This window comes from Leopardus geoffroyi, chromosome C2 (genome assembly GCF_018350155.1).
Source record: "Leopardus geoffroyi isolate Oge1 chromosome C2, O.geoffroyi_Oge1_pat1.0, whole genome shotgun sequence".
In the NCBI taxonomy this organism is placed as follows: domain Eukaryota; kingdom Metazoa; phylum Chordata; class Mammalia; order Carnivora; family Felidae; genus Leopardus; species Leopardus geoffroyi.
In genome coordinates, this window is record NC_059333.1 from 13,821,520 (window position 1) to 13,837,104 (window position 15,585).

Below are 15,585 nucleotides of genomic sequence, written 5' to 3' on the forward strand. Positions count from 1 at the left end.
CTGGGGGTGGGCGGGGAGATTTGGGCTACAATTTAAGCCCCATTCACCAGGAGGGCTTCCCATAATGCTCAGTGATTTGCAGTAATTAACTGAAGGGTCCCCGCTGTACTCTTTGAAAGAAGGTTATCATTGTTCTTGTTTGCACAGATGAGCAGAATGATAGAGTAATCAGGTTCTGACCACAAAGGGAGGCATTGTCTGGGCAAAGATCATTGAGAAACTCTTGAGCTCTTGTCTGCTAGTTCTTTTGCCAGCTTTTTTTCCCCCCCTCGTAAATCCCTTTGCTTAGTTTGAGTCATTATTGTGTTGGGGGTAGCAGTTACTTTTGCAGTTTACAGGGCCCCCAGCAGTGCAGCATAGTTACTGTGAGAACCCCTAGTGAAGGGCCCATTTGTTAAACAGACTCAACCAACTGGTCAGCCGGTAACTGAGAACATTTACGTTGTGTAAGTTTCTCTGCTGGACTCTGTCTTTCTAAAATTGTAAAGAATTACTGTTGTGACCATGTTATATGTAGGATCTCTGCTTTTGCTTTTTTTTTTTTTTTATGTTTACTTATTTTTGAGAGAGAGAGAGAGACTGAGACAGAGCAGGAACAGGGGTGGGGGAGGGAGGGGGAGGAAGGGGGAGATACAGAATCCAAAGCGGGTTCCAGGCTCCTAGCCGTTAGCACTGAGTCTAACGTGGGGCTCGAACTCATGAAACACAAAACCATGACCTGAGCCAAAGTCGGCCACTTAACCAGTTGAGCCACCCAGGCTTCCCTCTGCTTTTGCTTTGTGATGTTGGCTTATGTATTTTATTCATTGAATCAGCAAATACATGTGAGGCCTGGCATATGTCATTTATTCTTCTTATGATTAGGGTTATAGCAGCAAACAACTCAGAGTTCTTTTCCTGTTGGAGATTCTTATGGGGGGAGATGCATAATAAATGAGTAAGCAGTTAAATAGGGTAGGTGCAGGTATTGACGTATGCTATGAAGGAAGTGAACAAGGTAATAATACATATATATATATATAAACAGTAATACAACAGCCATATATTTGTATATGACTGCCTGTAGCTGTCTGTGTATCTACAGATAGATTTATCTATTTATAAGTAGATATACAAATAATGAGACCGAATAGGCATTTTTGTTTCCTCTCAGACTTTTAACTTTCACACCACTTATTTAGTGGTTCCTAGCCTCATTTTGTGATGATAAGCTTATCTGATACTGAAATCGTCATGTGTGCATGTATGTATGTCAGCACATTATAATTTATTCCTTTTGCAGCTTTTGTTTACCTTTGACTCAGAAAGTGATGAAAATAGGGAAGAGAAAATGTGTATCTATTTAAAGTAAACACGTGTCTTTTGGTCTGTGATTTTGTCCCCCTCATCCCCTTGAGCACAATCCTAGTCTAGACCTCTTTCTCTAACGTGGTGTTGGATGCTGCGTTTTTACATGCCTCAAGCTCGGAAAATATAAGACCGCTTCCTCATCTTCCTATCTTCATTTGGGACCAAAATCTTCCCCCTCTAATACCTTTGCAGGGAAGCTGTTCTGATTCCTTTTTAGTGTCTTTGCCAGTCTACTCATGGAGCATCCAGGGTATTTACCCTGTCAGTGCTGAAAACCCCAGAGAGGCGTGCCTTCTAACCAACATGCTGACAGCTGGGGGGCCCTTCTTGTTCCCCAACGGGGTTTCATCCCCCAGTCTGAAGCCAGTTGGCACCCACCACACTGGGAGTTGCCCTTGTGGGAATCTGTGACAAGTAGGTTCCAAGACTCATCTCCAGCAACAAAGGACGGGTGGGGAGGTTTCATTTCAAGTCTGACTCGCTGTACCTCCTGGCACTCCCTTATTTGAAAGGAGAGCCTGTGGGTGGCCTATTGAGATTTCCTGGCAGAAGTTCCCTCAAGTTCCTGGGACTTTGCTTTTAACCTATGGATACACTGCAAGCACGAATGTTGGCCTGGGAAGGACTTTGTGGGATCCTCACAGAGATTCAGTGTCTACTTGAGCAGTTTGTATAGAAGCAGATTTGAACTTGGGGTGTTCCTCTCTGAAATATTGGTCTGGGCTGTTGGCATCTTGCAAATATCTCAACAGAGTGTAGCTCCTGCTCCCCACTGCTTTTTTTTTTTTTTTTAAAAAACAAAATAGAACTTTTATTCCCTTGTATCTAAACATGGGACATGTAAGGCTAATAAGGTGGCTTCACCATTTTCCCGGACTTGGGTCCCATCCATCTTCTTGTTCTAAAAACCGTGAAAAGGGTTCTGTCTGAATGTCCTAGAAGAGTTAACCCACGGACCTTCCTTTGTCAGGAAGGAGAGAAGTGAAAGATAATGGAGATCCCTCCCTCCTCTTAAGGACGGTTCCTGGAGATGACAAATAGCCCTTCTGCTTAGCTCCCGTTGACTGGAAGTTAGTCACAGGCCCATGTCCTGCTACAAAGGAAAATAAGTCAGCGTTGGGTAGTCATGTGCTCAGCTACGTGTGGGGGTTTCTCTGACTGAGCTAGAGGGAGAATGATATAGGGGGACAACCATCACTTCCCTACGAAGGAAATTGTGTCGTTCTGAGAAAACTAAATAGAAGAATTGGTACACTTAGATTTCATGTGGAATCACAGGAACCAAGAGGTATTGTTTTCGCTATTTTTGCCGACACTCAGACACCATTCTTCTAGAATGTAGAAACAGCTCTAGAGCATTTAGGGAGAATCTCAAGATCGTATGGTTAGCTCAACTTGCTGCTAGAGTTCAATCCTGTGACCAGAAGGGCATTGAATTCTTGGAAACATTACATACGCATCATATTGTTATTTTATATATTACTGTTTTCCTGATGGTTTCAGACAGTGGTTGAGTTTGCCAACCTTTCAATTATATTTGGACTCCATGAAGGGCCCTCAAAGTCCCAATATATGGGAGTCACAGATTAAATGCTTTGGTGATGGGCTGGTATGATGGAGGTATGGTTGGTCTTTTTTAAAATTTTTATGAATTTGAAGATGTAACTGGCTTTATTAAGTAATTCACGAACGGGCAGCATCCCTCTAGCAAGTAGAGGGATGCTCCCTGGGCGTGTAACTTAGTAGGGACCTTGAGGAAGAGGTGAGCGGTCCTGATGCATTTCTCTTGTCGATGCTGTTCCTCGACGACCTCAGGTGGCAGCACGCACTGGTGAGACCGGAGTGAGACGTCGTACTCAGGCCATGTCCAGATCCGCAAGCAAGCGAAGGAGCAGGTTTTCTTCCCTTTGGGGTCTGGACACTACCTCCAAAAAGAAGCAGGGACGCCCCAGCATCAACCAGGTGGGTTCCAGGGTGGGCGAAAGAGCAAGCACAGATTGCTTCCGTAGCCACCTCAACTTGGGATGCATGTGCATGTGTGGTGATTTATTGGTACTGGGTGGTATTTCGAATCAGCTCACTGACACAAAGACGTTGGTTGTGCTAGACGCTTTTAATAGCTAATGTATACTCATGACTTTGAACTCTGCTATTAGTCTATCACCCAGCTCCAGTCTCCCACCTGCATCCTTTGCAAACCCTGGCTAATTACAGACCTCCTGAAAGTGCACAATTCATCCTGAGTCTTCGGAAAAAAGTGGGGCTTGTTGATGAAGCCAAGTGGGCACCTGAGCGCAGGGCTTTTTAAGCTGCTTCTGGCGCTGGATCAAAGGTGGCCTCCGGAGAGGTCAGATTGTTCCTCTGCCCTTAGCTTTTTGGGGTTGACATGAAATGGGGAGTTCCCTTGTCTTCCAGAATGAGAAATCAGGAGTCTGAGAGTCCTCACCACTGCCATGATGCCCTTCTACCCAGATGCTGGGGCTCGAAGGGGATCTCGGTACCTCACGAATGGTATCACTGAGAGGTGTACCACAGGGTCGGTCCTCTGATAGCCACGTGCTGTGGCCTTGTCCTTTTTATCCCTTTTAGCCAAGACCGCCATCCTGCTAGAGTCACTTCTAGGAACTTCTCTCCATTGTCATTGTCATTCTTCTTTGGCTTTGTGAAGCAAGTGGCTCCGGGAGTGCTTGCTCGTGTTTTAGGGACTGAAGGAACATGGGTCTTGGTCTTTTCAGGAGAAGGAGAATGTGGGATTCATGGGTTATGGTGGCCGAAAAGTGAAGCACTGAGCATGTTGGAGGTCATGGCTAGGATTCCCAGTTTGACCTGTTCACTCTGTGCCCTTATGCAAAGTGAGAAGCCAATTGACTAATTTGATAAAAAGATCCCTCATTGTTTGTTCTGACAGTTCCAGCCATTAGCTTACACAAGAACTGAAATTTAGAAGAGACAGTCCTGAAAAGTGACGTCCTACGTTCCTAACCGACCACCACACTCACTGTTTAAACGTGGGTATTCTGTGTCGCTGATGGACGTTGCAGGAGACCGGATGAGCAGGTGATAAGTGAGCCTCAGACTGGGCATTCATGCCGTTTGGTCTGTGGTCTTTGGAGAAGGCAGAGCATCGAGTCTGTTACCGGGTTTTGCTTCTGTGTAAACCTGAAGAAGAAACAGTGTGCAGGAAAGTCACTGTTTTATCAAAACACTCACACAAGAGACTTGATGTCTCTGGACGAAACGTACATACAGAAGGAAGACATTCGCCACTAGCATTTCTCCCCTCCCTTTGGCAGGTGGTGGTGGCGTTTTGTGTGAATCCTCCTGTGATGGCAGGTGACTCAGAGCACCCACTGAAATACATGCCAGGACTTGGCAGTTGGGAACTGGGTTTGAACGTCTTTTCTGTCACAAGCCTTGGTTCATGTGGTGGTAACTTTATCAGCGCCAGCTTGTGTCAGCGTCCATGGCTGCTGAAATAGATGCCTCAAGTTAAATGAGGTCCAAGGGAATGTTTTAACGTATTTCAAAAATCAAAGGACGATACCATTTCCTCGAAGCAATTCTTGTTCCTGTCTCTTAAAGTAAGGGGTTATAAAAACTTCCTACTTAGCCATGAGCATACCAACAGAAATCTACTTGTTAATTCAGGACTCTGAAATGGACACAAATGGTGTGTTTCTATCTATCTCATTTGCATCGTGAGAAAGGCTTTTTCTTAATCATGTGTATTATCCTGATAGTACCTGGCTGGTTTAGAGCCAGAATATAAAACTTTGTCTTGTCGACATGTTTAGATTTTGACTACTGAACAGAATTCATTTAATTTCAAAGAACAGACAAATTTCTGGGTTTTTTTTTTCTTTTTCTTTAATTAAGAAAACCTTTTCTGGGATGTTACGGAAAGCACTATAAATGGATAGTCTCAGGTTCTGCCCAGCAGAGTATGAAAAGTAAACTAGTTGTTGATGAATATCTGATTGTATATGTGAGGGAATCGTGGAAACTGTTCAATGTGAGCAAATCTAGTCCATTGCTTTTGCAAAAGCTTATTTTCTTTACAACAAAATGAATTATCCAGATCTAGAAGCCAACTTTTTCTTTTCTTCTTCTTTTTTCTTTTGAGTTTGTTAGAGTTATGGGAAGTGATCCAGATAGAGGATCATGTTTTTCCTGGTCTGCTACCATGAATTACGTTCCCTATTTATGGAGCTGATATAGGAGGATCTGGAGACTTCTGTCATGTGTTCCAAGAGCCACGCTCATTTTCCATCCCCCTTCCCATGCTTCATTTGCCCTCTTGCCGACAGGCCTTTTTAAGATGATACTTTTGTATATGCAGGTGTTCGGTGAGGGAAGTGATGCTGTAAAGAAATCTTTAGAGGGAATATTTGATGACACTGTTCCAGATGGCAAGGTAAAAATAAACCCATTCCTTTTCTAAAAGTACCGCGAATGTGTCAACATTACACAATGCATTGGTTTCTTGGGATCCTAAAATTAAGTGGACTGTATTAAATGCTGAAATGATCAAATCTTTAAAGTTATGTAACAGGTCGGTAAAAGGTGGATAAGCATTTTATGCTTAAAACTTGGTAACAATAAGGACATTCTCCTGCCAACATAACATTTTCAATACTTATCTTTTGGATGTATCATTTTCCGTCTAGAATATAAGAGGAAATTTGGGTTCTGGGGAGCTGAATATCTTATGTCGTTGCCAATTGCTTTTATCTACAACTTCCATTCCCAAGAGGTGAGTTCGTACTGCCCTCCCTCTCTGCCCACACATGCTGTGTTGTTCCCATTAATTCAAAGAACTGTTCTGATAGTATATTCTTTAAAAAAAAAAAATGCTTTTGCCTCCTGAAGACAAGTATTCAATTAAAGATTCACAGACTTGTTCTAACCTTGTGCCTGGATTTAAAAGGGGTGGTCACACTGCTCTGATTGAAAGCCCATGAAGAATATTGATTTTTGTTTCCTCTGGGCTACTTTTTTCAGCCTCTAATTTAAATGGACATCCCAAGCTTTAAAGACCCTAACAGTGATACCAGTAACCTCTTTGTTCAGGGGGTTCTGTTGTTGATAACGTGACCTTGGAATGATCCCCTGGTTCTTGGGCTCAGGATCAATATGACAGAGAGTTCAGCTCTCGGTTGCTGTGCAACCAAGCAGGGGCGGTCAGCGGTAGCACAGCCCCGTGTTCGAGATGGAGCCTCAGAAACAGAGTGCAGCGGGGAGTTCTGGCCTTTGGAAGGGGTGAGGGGAGAGGAGTGGCCAGGGACAGGCCTGTTGTCACTTTTGTGCTCGAACTACTCCTGGATTATGTCCCTGTAGATACAAACGCAGCTGTCCTTGGAAATACCCATCCGTGCCCCTTTCTCTGAAAAACTCCGTCTCTGATGAAATCTGATGAAATTAAATCACTGTACCTACGTGCAACACAAGCATTGTTTTTGATGTTAATGAAGCCATTTCTGAAGTTAGCTAACTCATCTTGCATACTGTTACTAGTTCCCTTTTAATGTTGGGATAGCCTCTCCAGGCACACAGATCCTGGACCCCAGGCACAGAGCACTCAGATCCTGGAACCTGCACATGTTTTTCCTTTGGATTTCTCTGCCCCTTTTGTTTGTCCCTTTCTCTGAGATATTTCTTTATTCTTCTTCTTGGCTGGAGTGCCTTGATCTCAAACAGCAGTTTAGACGCAAAACTTGAGTTGATCCAGTGCTAAGGGGCACTTATTTAATATGGCACATGGGGACAATAAAAAGATTCCAGTTATAGTTCATGGGATTTAGCCAAGTTGATTGCTTTTTGCTTTTTGACAATCCCTTCCTTGGGGTTCAATTTATCCACAAAAGTGACATCATTCAAAGCCAGAGCTGAAATTGTCTTCTTGGTTGAATTTAGTTAGTAGCCTTTGCAAAAATATTTCCCCCATTCTCGGATTAATTCTTTTTTTGAATAGAAGCTATGACGTTACCACCTATCAGCCTTAGTTTGAAAAATTGTTTCTTGTAATTTTCTAATACCAGCCTTGTTCTTGGTAACCTATAGATTTGTATTTACTGATCAGTGGCCTGGTTATAAACCAATAATCAAGTCTTGTCTTAGTACATCTTGCCCATCAATATTGTTTTTACATTGCTGAAATCTGACATCATTTCTTTTTTTTTTTTTTTTTTAAGTGTATTTATTTATGTTGAGAGAGAAGGGGAGGGGCAGAGAAAGAGAGAGAACCGCAAGCAGGCTTTACACTGTCAGCACAGAGCCTGATCCGGGGCTCAAACCCATGAACCAAGAGATCATGACCGTGAGATCATGCACCAAAACCAAGAGTTGGGTGCTTAACCGACTGAGCCACCCAGGCTCCCCTAACATCATTCTTTATTTGCTTATTTCAAAGAAATTGACCCCTATTTCATTGTTCTATGGAATGTTTTAGCTTTGCTTGCTTGGATTATCCCAGCTGCTGAATGAGTACATCTTTTCCCATCCTTATAAACATGACACTACTCCTTGACCCTCAGGCCGAGTAGTGGAAGAGGATGGAGTGTGGCAATGGCCTAAAAAGGCCACACGGCTCATGCTCTGAGGTTCTCTGAACCTTGTCTGGGAAACGGAACTGTCTCCCTCCCAGAGCTGTGCTGGAGGTCAAGTGCAAGCACAGAAACGATGTTCCCTGTAAACGTGTAGTGCTAGAACATCATCTTTTCTTTAATAATTTCCTTGGGGCCTCATTGTTGCTTTTGAAACATATAACCCACACGGTAGATATTCTTGCTGTAGGAATTCCCTGTTTAAGGTGGATTTGTGGGGGAAATCCTAGCAAGAAAGCTGAGCTGAATGAATGACCCCTTTCTTTCCTTCTTCCAAATTTCAGTACCCTCCCCCCCCACCCCTCCCCCCACTTACACAGTGCCCACCTGTGGATGCTGTGGACCGGGTGAAAGGTCTGCCTCGCATCTGAGAAATCTCTCCTTCCCCCATCAAAGCTCCTTGGTCAATAGTTTCCTCTCTGAACATCCCCCTCTGTCCCTGACCAGTGCTACCATTCCCACTCTGGGCCATTTTCCTGGAGACAGTGAATCTCCGTGTACAATCCGGATAGCAAAGCCTGATGACTGCTGCCCGACTAACTTCATTTCTTATCGTAGAGGGAGAAAGAAATGGTCTTGCCCAGCGTCCACCAGCACAATCCCGACTGTGACATTTGGGTCCACGAGTATTTCACACCATCGTGGTTCTGCCTGCCAAATAATCAGCCAGCCCTGACGGTCGTCCGGCCCGGGGACACTGCCCGGGACACCCTGGAGCTGATCTGTAAGGTATGAAGGTATTCGGGGTTGCCTCCTTGAGAGGAGCAGAGTGGGCCAGAGGAATCATCTGTGGCACGCGTGAGGATTCAGAGACGCGTGAGGGAGGAAGGTGCTTCCAAGGGGACCTCCATTTCCTCTCACAGCTTTGATTTCCTCTGTGATCATATGCATACTAAGTGGAAGTGAATTCTTGGGCTTTGGGAGGAGAGGGATTCTTTTTTTAAATAGCTTCTTTCAATATGCATGTTTCATAGATTTGAAATAAGTGAATTATATGCTCATTGCAAAAATGTTAGAAAATTTGGGTGAAGAGCAAAGAAAATGAAGGCCACCCCTACAAGGTCTAGAAGTATCACCGTAAACATTCTGGCATTTGCCTAACTTGTTTTGTGCGCGCGCGGGCACACACACACACACACACACACACAGGTTTAGTGGCATCATATTATGTGTACTGTGTGTAACCTGCTCTTTGACAGTCACTGACGCCACAGCCATATGGGTAGGGAAAAACTGAAATAAATATGTTTGATCTCCGTGATGGGAAGTTCCCTTTCCTGTAAACACATAATTAGCCTCTTACTATGCGTGTGTATGTGACAAATGGCTGAGTTCACTTTCTCTGCTGTCACTTCTAAGCTGCAGAAACTTCCGATTCTTTTCCAAAGTCAACGTGGTTTTATTTTTCACCCCCCTGAAGGGCACCAGATGAATTGCCTGGAGTGAGGGAAGGAAAAGAGAAAGAAACGAGCCTTTTTCGTGTGCTTGTTTTTACTTGTACAAAAGTATCAGCCCTAATAGTTTTATTTAGGAGTTCTGTCAAGTCTGAGGAGGAAATGATGTTTGCCCATTGTACAGATGGAGAAAGTGAGGCTCAGAGAGCCTTAGCTCCAGGCCCAGCACTCACGTTGCACGCAGTCAGTTGCAAAGGAGAGACTGAACCCACATCTACCTGGTTGCTCTGAGCCTGTATCCTCTCCTGCGCCAGGGTGGTCATCAGGAAGGATGGTCCATTAGGGTCAGAAGAATCCAGAATATATTTTTTAGAGAGCGTGATGGCTTTCCCCAGGACCACTAAAGGGCAAGTAGAAACCTTCCCGTCATAATTTTGTCCTAGAAGAAGTTGGATGGATACAGTGACATTTTTAGGACCTCCTCACTCAACACAATGGTTTATAAAGACTGAATCTATTTCACTACCAGAACAAGTACCTCAATGCTGTAATTCTGCAATCAGCAATTTCGGAATTTTTTAAAGAAAACAAATCACTAGGGCCTTTGTAAAGAAAAAATATGGCTCTTTATATGAGTGGGAGAAATGAAACAGTCTGGCTCAAATAAGCCTTATGTGGAGGAAATGTAGAAGGGCCATTTGTTTTAGGACAAAGCTAAACTCAGCCCCCACATAGGTGTTAAAAATAAATGATGCTCTGTTACATGCTTCGAATCCTTCATGTACGTGAATTCCAGCTTTTTGAAGATAATGGCATTTCTGTTCACATTTTTCATTTTAATTACTTAACAAAATTAGTCTATTGAGGATTTCTGCATTCTTTTATTTATAGATTAGCACGATTCTTTAGAGACCCATTAATATTCCGCAGAGCTGTGGAAGTCGTTCTCAGAACTGCAGCTGAAGGTGTCAAAAGTAGGACTCTGGTGTTTTTTTTTTTGTGTGTGTGTGTTTTTTTTAATAAAGCCAAACCCTGGAGGTCTTTCCAAGGGGATAGCATTGCTTAAGCGCCTCCTGTGTACTTTGGCCTTGGATGCAATTAGGGATCAGAGGGTAGGTCATAGTTTTCCAGTGACCATTGATTGGTGGAAACTTGAACAATGAGTGGGGAAAATAGTGATGGGCCCAATTTTAGGTACTTTTCAAGCTTTGTTTTGATAGAAACTAAGAGAATGATGAATGGTATTGTCACGGCAACTAGAGACCATCTTTGGACAGCAAGTGGGAACTGTCCCTGCATAAAGTGTTTATATCTATCACTGGAAAGGTTTTTGATGGCATCGTGAGGGCACAAATCCCTCTCTCTAACAACAGAAGGTCATCCCGCCCAATTTTCCCTTGGGTCCTCAACTCTTTTCCCCCAAACATGGAAATAAAGACAAAAACAATGTGGTGTGGAACAAGCTAAGTGTCGTGAGTTTAAAAATGGAAAACTTTTGTATGCACTTGAAGAAATTGATGGTCTCTGGAAAAGCACCCATGTAGGATAAATTATATAGTGTGCTGAGAACCAGGTGCCTTCTAAAGCTGGCTCCTTCTTTGGAAAACACTTTATTGTAATTAGTGGAGCCAATTTTATTCTTAAGAGGGAAAGAGATAATGGGGTAACAGTGCCACATGTTATTAATGATCTAATTAGTGGTGAGTGTTTTTCTCTTTGGAGGAGGAGGGACTGAAAAAAAAGGTGATTGTCAGAATGTCTGTCTTTTATTTCTTTATTGTCATTCTCAACGTCGGTGATGGATGCTTTTTCTAATATTTAATAATCAATCTCTTTCTTCTGTCTCTTGCATTCAGCTCATTCTTTTTCCTATTCTATCTGATCCACATCCTTTCACATCAGTTTGTCATCTGCCATCCGAGCACCAGTCAAGTTCTGGTATAGTAAATGTTTCAAGATCTACATTTCATGTACAGTTCATGTTATAGATGTTACGAAAACGATTGTTGCTAACTATAGCAGGTAACCACGTTGGCCTGTGGGTTTTCGATATATTCTGATCATTGCAATTACCAAAATAATTGCAAAAAATTCATTCATTCATACTCACTGATACAATTCATGTGTGACCATGGGATGAGTTTTATTTCATGCCATCACTGTATTGGCCTATGACTTTTTGATTATTCTAAAAACCATTGGCATTAAAAAAAAGAAAGGTCACCTTGAAGAGGAAGATCTATCTTTGGAAATTCTGCAATAGCACTTTGTGTGTGTGTGTGTGTGTGTGTTTGCATGGGTTTCTATATGTGGTAACTTTTATGTTTCCCCAAAAAGTTTGACTGAATTGGAAGAGAAAACCCTGATGGATTAAAAGATCATGTTATTATCTCTTGTAATTGGCTCAAACTATTTACTGGAAAAAAAAAGTACATTGTGTTTGCTATTTCATCCTTTGAAGTGGATGCAAATTAAAAGAAAATATATGCCAACTAAACTAATACTTGTTCTATGGTATTTTTATCTTCTGGTATGACTTGTGGCTACATTGCCTCAAAATGAATCAAATGCTCTCTGAGTAACTTAAGCAAATGCACATTGGAACACAAATTGGTACCACTTAAATTTTTCCCTGAGTTTCTCTTGAATTAGGAAGTTTTCTCTTGAATGTTTTACAAGTCTGTAGCAGGACAAATATTTGGACTTGCTGTGTTAACATATTCATTGATACTTGGAATTCTTTTTGCACAAAGATGTATTGTGAACATGGTAAATTTGCTCAACCTGCAGATATTTGGGGAGCAGAAAATTCTTCTTGAGAGTTCTGATGATCAGATTTAATTCATCAGGATCAATTAATTCATTAGGATTTTGCCTTTACGTTAGAGCAGCCATGACTAGTGACGGCTTGTAATTGAGAAATCTTTACCAAAATGGTAGACCCTCAGGTATACTACCCATTTTTAGGGTAACTGTTTACTGACCAATCTAAGGGCTCCTTGGGTGCAAGTAAGACCATTAAAAGTTTTATCTGTTGCATGTGCCATTTTCATTTTTTAAAATTATCAAGACATTATTGTAACTTAAAGAAGTTTGACAAAGATGATGATGGAGGGGAAGGTGCCAAGAATCAGCCTCATTACCATTGCTGTATTTACCATTCTTTTGTTGTCCTTGCTGTGTCACTCTAAGTGAGGTACCTAGACAGCTGTTATTTTTTGCTCTCTGTACATCTGCATAAATGTTTCAGCACAGCAGCATTTAAGGCGTGATGAGAACCTCTCTACTCTTCATCAGGACCATCTTAAGATCTTTGGTGCCTGACAGGGGGCTGTCTGTCTCTCCCACTGAGAGTTCAGGAACCACAAGCTTCTTAGGTGAGGTTGCTCCTTGGGTCCGACTTCCAGAAAATGGTTTAAGTGTCAGCCTTATTGAGAGTGTCCACAAAGTGTTTATTAATGATGACAGTAAGGTTGCCAAGTGAATTTGTTCCTGTTAACCAAGACCCCATGAAGTTTCATTGCTCTTTTCCTCCCACCTCAGTCAGAAACAGATGGCAAACACAATTTTTTTCTTCTGTTGAAAGATTTCGGTGAGGACCTAGGTAGGTGGGAAGCATTTGCAGCTTCTGTCTCTGGAGGGAAACTTTTCCTATCATCTTAACCTAAATATTATCATTTCATTTGTTTGTCTCAGCAGCCCTCCTGTAAGTAATAGGTAGCCCACTGTAAAACTTCACTGTTTTGGGGCACCTGGGTGGCTCAGTCAGTTAAGCATCCAACTCTTGATTTCAGCTCAGGTCATAATCTCAGGGTCGTGAGATTGGGCCCTGTGGTGGTCTCTACACTCAGCTTGGAGCCTGCTTAAGATTTTCTTTCCCTCTGTCTGTCTGTCTGTGTCTCTCTTTCTCTCTCCCCACCCCCCCCCCCCGCCCCTCCCCATGCATGCATGCTCTCTCTCTCTTTCTCAAAACAAAAACAGACAAAAAAACCAACAAAAGCTTCCCTGTTATACGCTTCTTGGGATTACCCATAATCATTCTTATTACCTTACACACCATCCATCTGGGTCTGTCAGACCCTGAGCATTTGACCTCCGTAATACAGACAGTGAAAGCCTGAAAGTCAGGTACGTGGGAATGTGTTGGCTCAGCGGTATCTGTGGTCACACAGCGGGTTTTAAACTATCACTTTACTCAGGAGAGGATGCAGGGTAGAAAACTTCTTTATCATTCTCCTAGGCGCTCAGAACGAACTCATTTCCACTTTCTGGAAATGTGCTTTTGTAATAATGCAGGATGCCTATGTTGCATGTATTTTTTAAAAGAAAATTTTAATGTTTATTTATTTTGGGGAGGGAGACAGAGCATGAGCAGGGGAGGGGCAGAGAGAGAGGGAGACTCAGAATCCGAAGCAGGCTATAGGCTCCCAGCTGTCAGCACAGAGCCCGACGCGGGGCTCAAACCCACATACCGTGAGATCATGACCTGAGCCGAAGTTGGACGCCCAACCGACCGAGCCACCCAGGCACCCCTGTTGCATATATATTTATTTAAAAAGCAAAGCCACCACCGCCCCATCTTCTGTTTTCTGCCCCCCTCTTCCCCACAGCCACACACGCGGTTGAAGGCTGCATTTATGTTTTATTAATTTTTATATCTGCAGTGTTTCACACAGCATCTGGCACACTTAAGATTTCGTTAGATGGGACTGAATGACTACTATTGGAATAATTATCGGAATTTTCTTAGTTTAGCCTTTAAAATTCGGGGGGGGGGGGTCAGGGTAGGTAGAAAGAGGATTAAGCCAGTAAAAGATTAACTTTCACTTATATTGCAGTAATTCTCACCAGTAGAGCTTTTGGTGTGAAGAGATCTAATATTTATGAAAAATTTCAAACTCATGTAAGAGCAGAGAATAGTGTAATAAACTGCTGCGTATCTGTCACCAAGGTTCTATAATTAACCAAAATTACCAAATTATGCTTCATCTGTTTACTCATCCCCTCCCACCCCCTGTTCTGGATTCGTTTGGGAGCAAGTTTTAGACATCATATCTTTTTTTTTTTTTTTTTTTAATTAATTAATTTATTTATTTATTTATTTATTTTTTAGACATCGTATCTTTTCTCTACTAGTGCTTTGGGATGCATCTCTGAGGGATAAGAATGCTTTAAAAAGTGGCTTCACTTAAGCGTTTTCTGACAATACATTTTCAAGCTGCCATGTAACTTTCAAAGAGCATTTTCTTACATTTTTCTCTGCATCTTCACGAATGCACGTGGAGGATTATTTATAAAGCCACGTTGCGACTATCGCTTTTACCGCAACGTTAAATCGAGGGTGACTCTCTAGAGGAGAAAAATCCGTCGACCCATTCTGAACCAAAGGAGTAGGCCTGGAAATTTCAACCCTTAACTATTTTAGAATTGTTTTCTTTGGGTAAGTCATTCACTGTGTTGCCAGTGCTGGACACATGCCTGTCTGCACTGCCCCCGGAGGGAGTCTCACTTGGGGTGTATATAAATAAGACTGAAATCCAAATGCCTTGTCTTCACGCTGACTCGCCTGCAAATGAACTATTAGCAACTGTCCCAGTGTCCCCATGTGGCTAGAAAAACAACGTTGCCAGGGCACAGCTTTTCCCTGTCACTGTGAATCTTTCCTTACTGTTTCTGTGACTTTTTCTTTAATCACCTCTGTATGTTTGGAATTCTGTTGAAGGGCCTCCCTGATCTGATGGGGTTCTGTTGCAAAACCAGTGTTAAAGAGGGTAATGACTCAGATAAGCAGAAGTGAAGATGTGACTCAGTTATTTCCATTGAATCATAAGCTGTCCGTGGAATATTACTCATCTGTTCAATGAAAATTCGTTTCAAGTTTGAGTTTTAGAGGTAAACCTCCTAGGAGGTGTAGAAACCATACTCCCTCCCCAGTAACAAATCTCTATGATTCTTGGGGGATAGTGATAATATGTCAGCGGTGCACTAAATACTCCTGTTTACTATTGAACGTTTTCTTTTTCCTTTCTTTTGTCCCAGACACATCAACTGGATCACTCTGCTCATTACCTGCGTCTGAAATTTCTAATAGAAAACAAAATGCAACACTACGTTCCAAAGCCCGAGGAGGACATTTATGAGCTGGTAATGTTTATGACGGTTGTCCAAGTACATTCTGTAGGAGATTATTTTTAAATTATATGTGTGCTTGTACTAATTGTGGTTGGTGAAGTAGAACG

General features: G+C 42.4%; 1 protein-coding gene across 6 annotated transcripts in view; it reads left to right on the plus strand.

The window, feature by feature from the left end:
* The window catches only part of TIAM1 (TIAM Rac1 associated GEF 1), a 392,899-nt gene that overhangs the window by 300,539 nt on the left and 76,775 nt on the right, over window positions 1-15,585 (plus strand). For 5 of the 6 annotated variants that reach the window (XM_045436876.1, XM_045436875.1, XM_045436880.1 and 2 more), the window contains 4 exons: window positions 3,166-3,312; window positions 5,690-5,764; window positions 8,511-8,681; window positions 15,386-15,490. In XM_045436876.1, the coding sequence (XP_045292832.1) occupies window positions 3,166-3,312; window positions 5,690-5,764; window positions 8,511-8,681; window positions 15,386-15,490 (498 nt within the window). The remainder of the gene's footprint in view (window positions 1-3,165; window positions 3,313-5,689; window positions 5,765-8,510; window positions 8,682-15,385; window positions 15,491-15,585) is intronic. The other variant, XM_045436879.1, reaches the window with a different exon arrangement.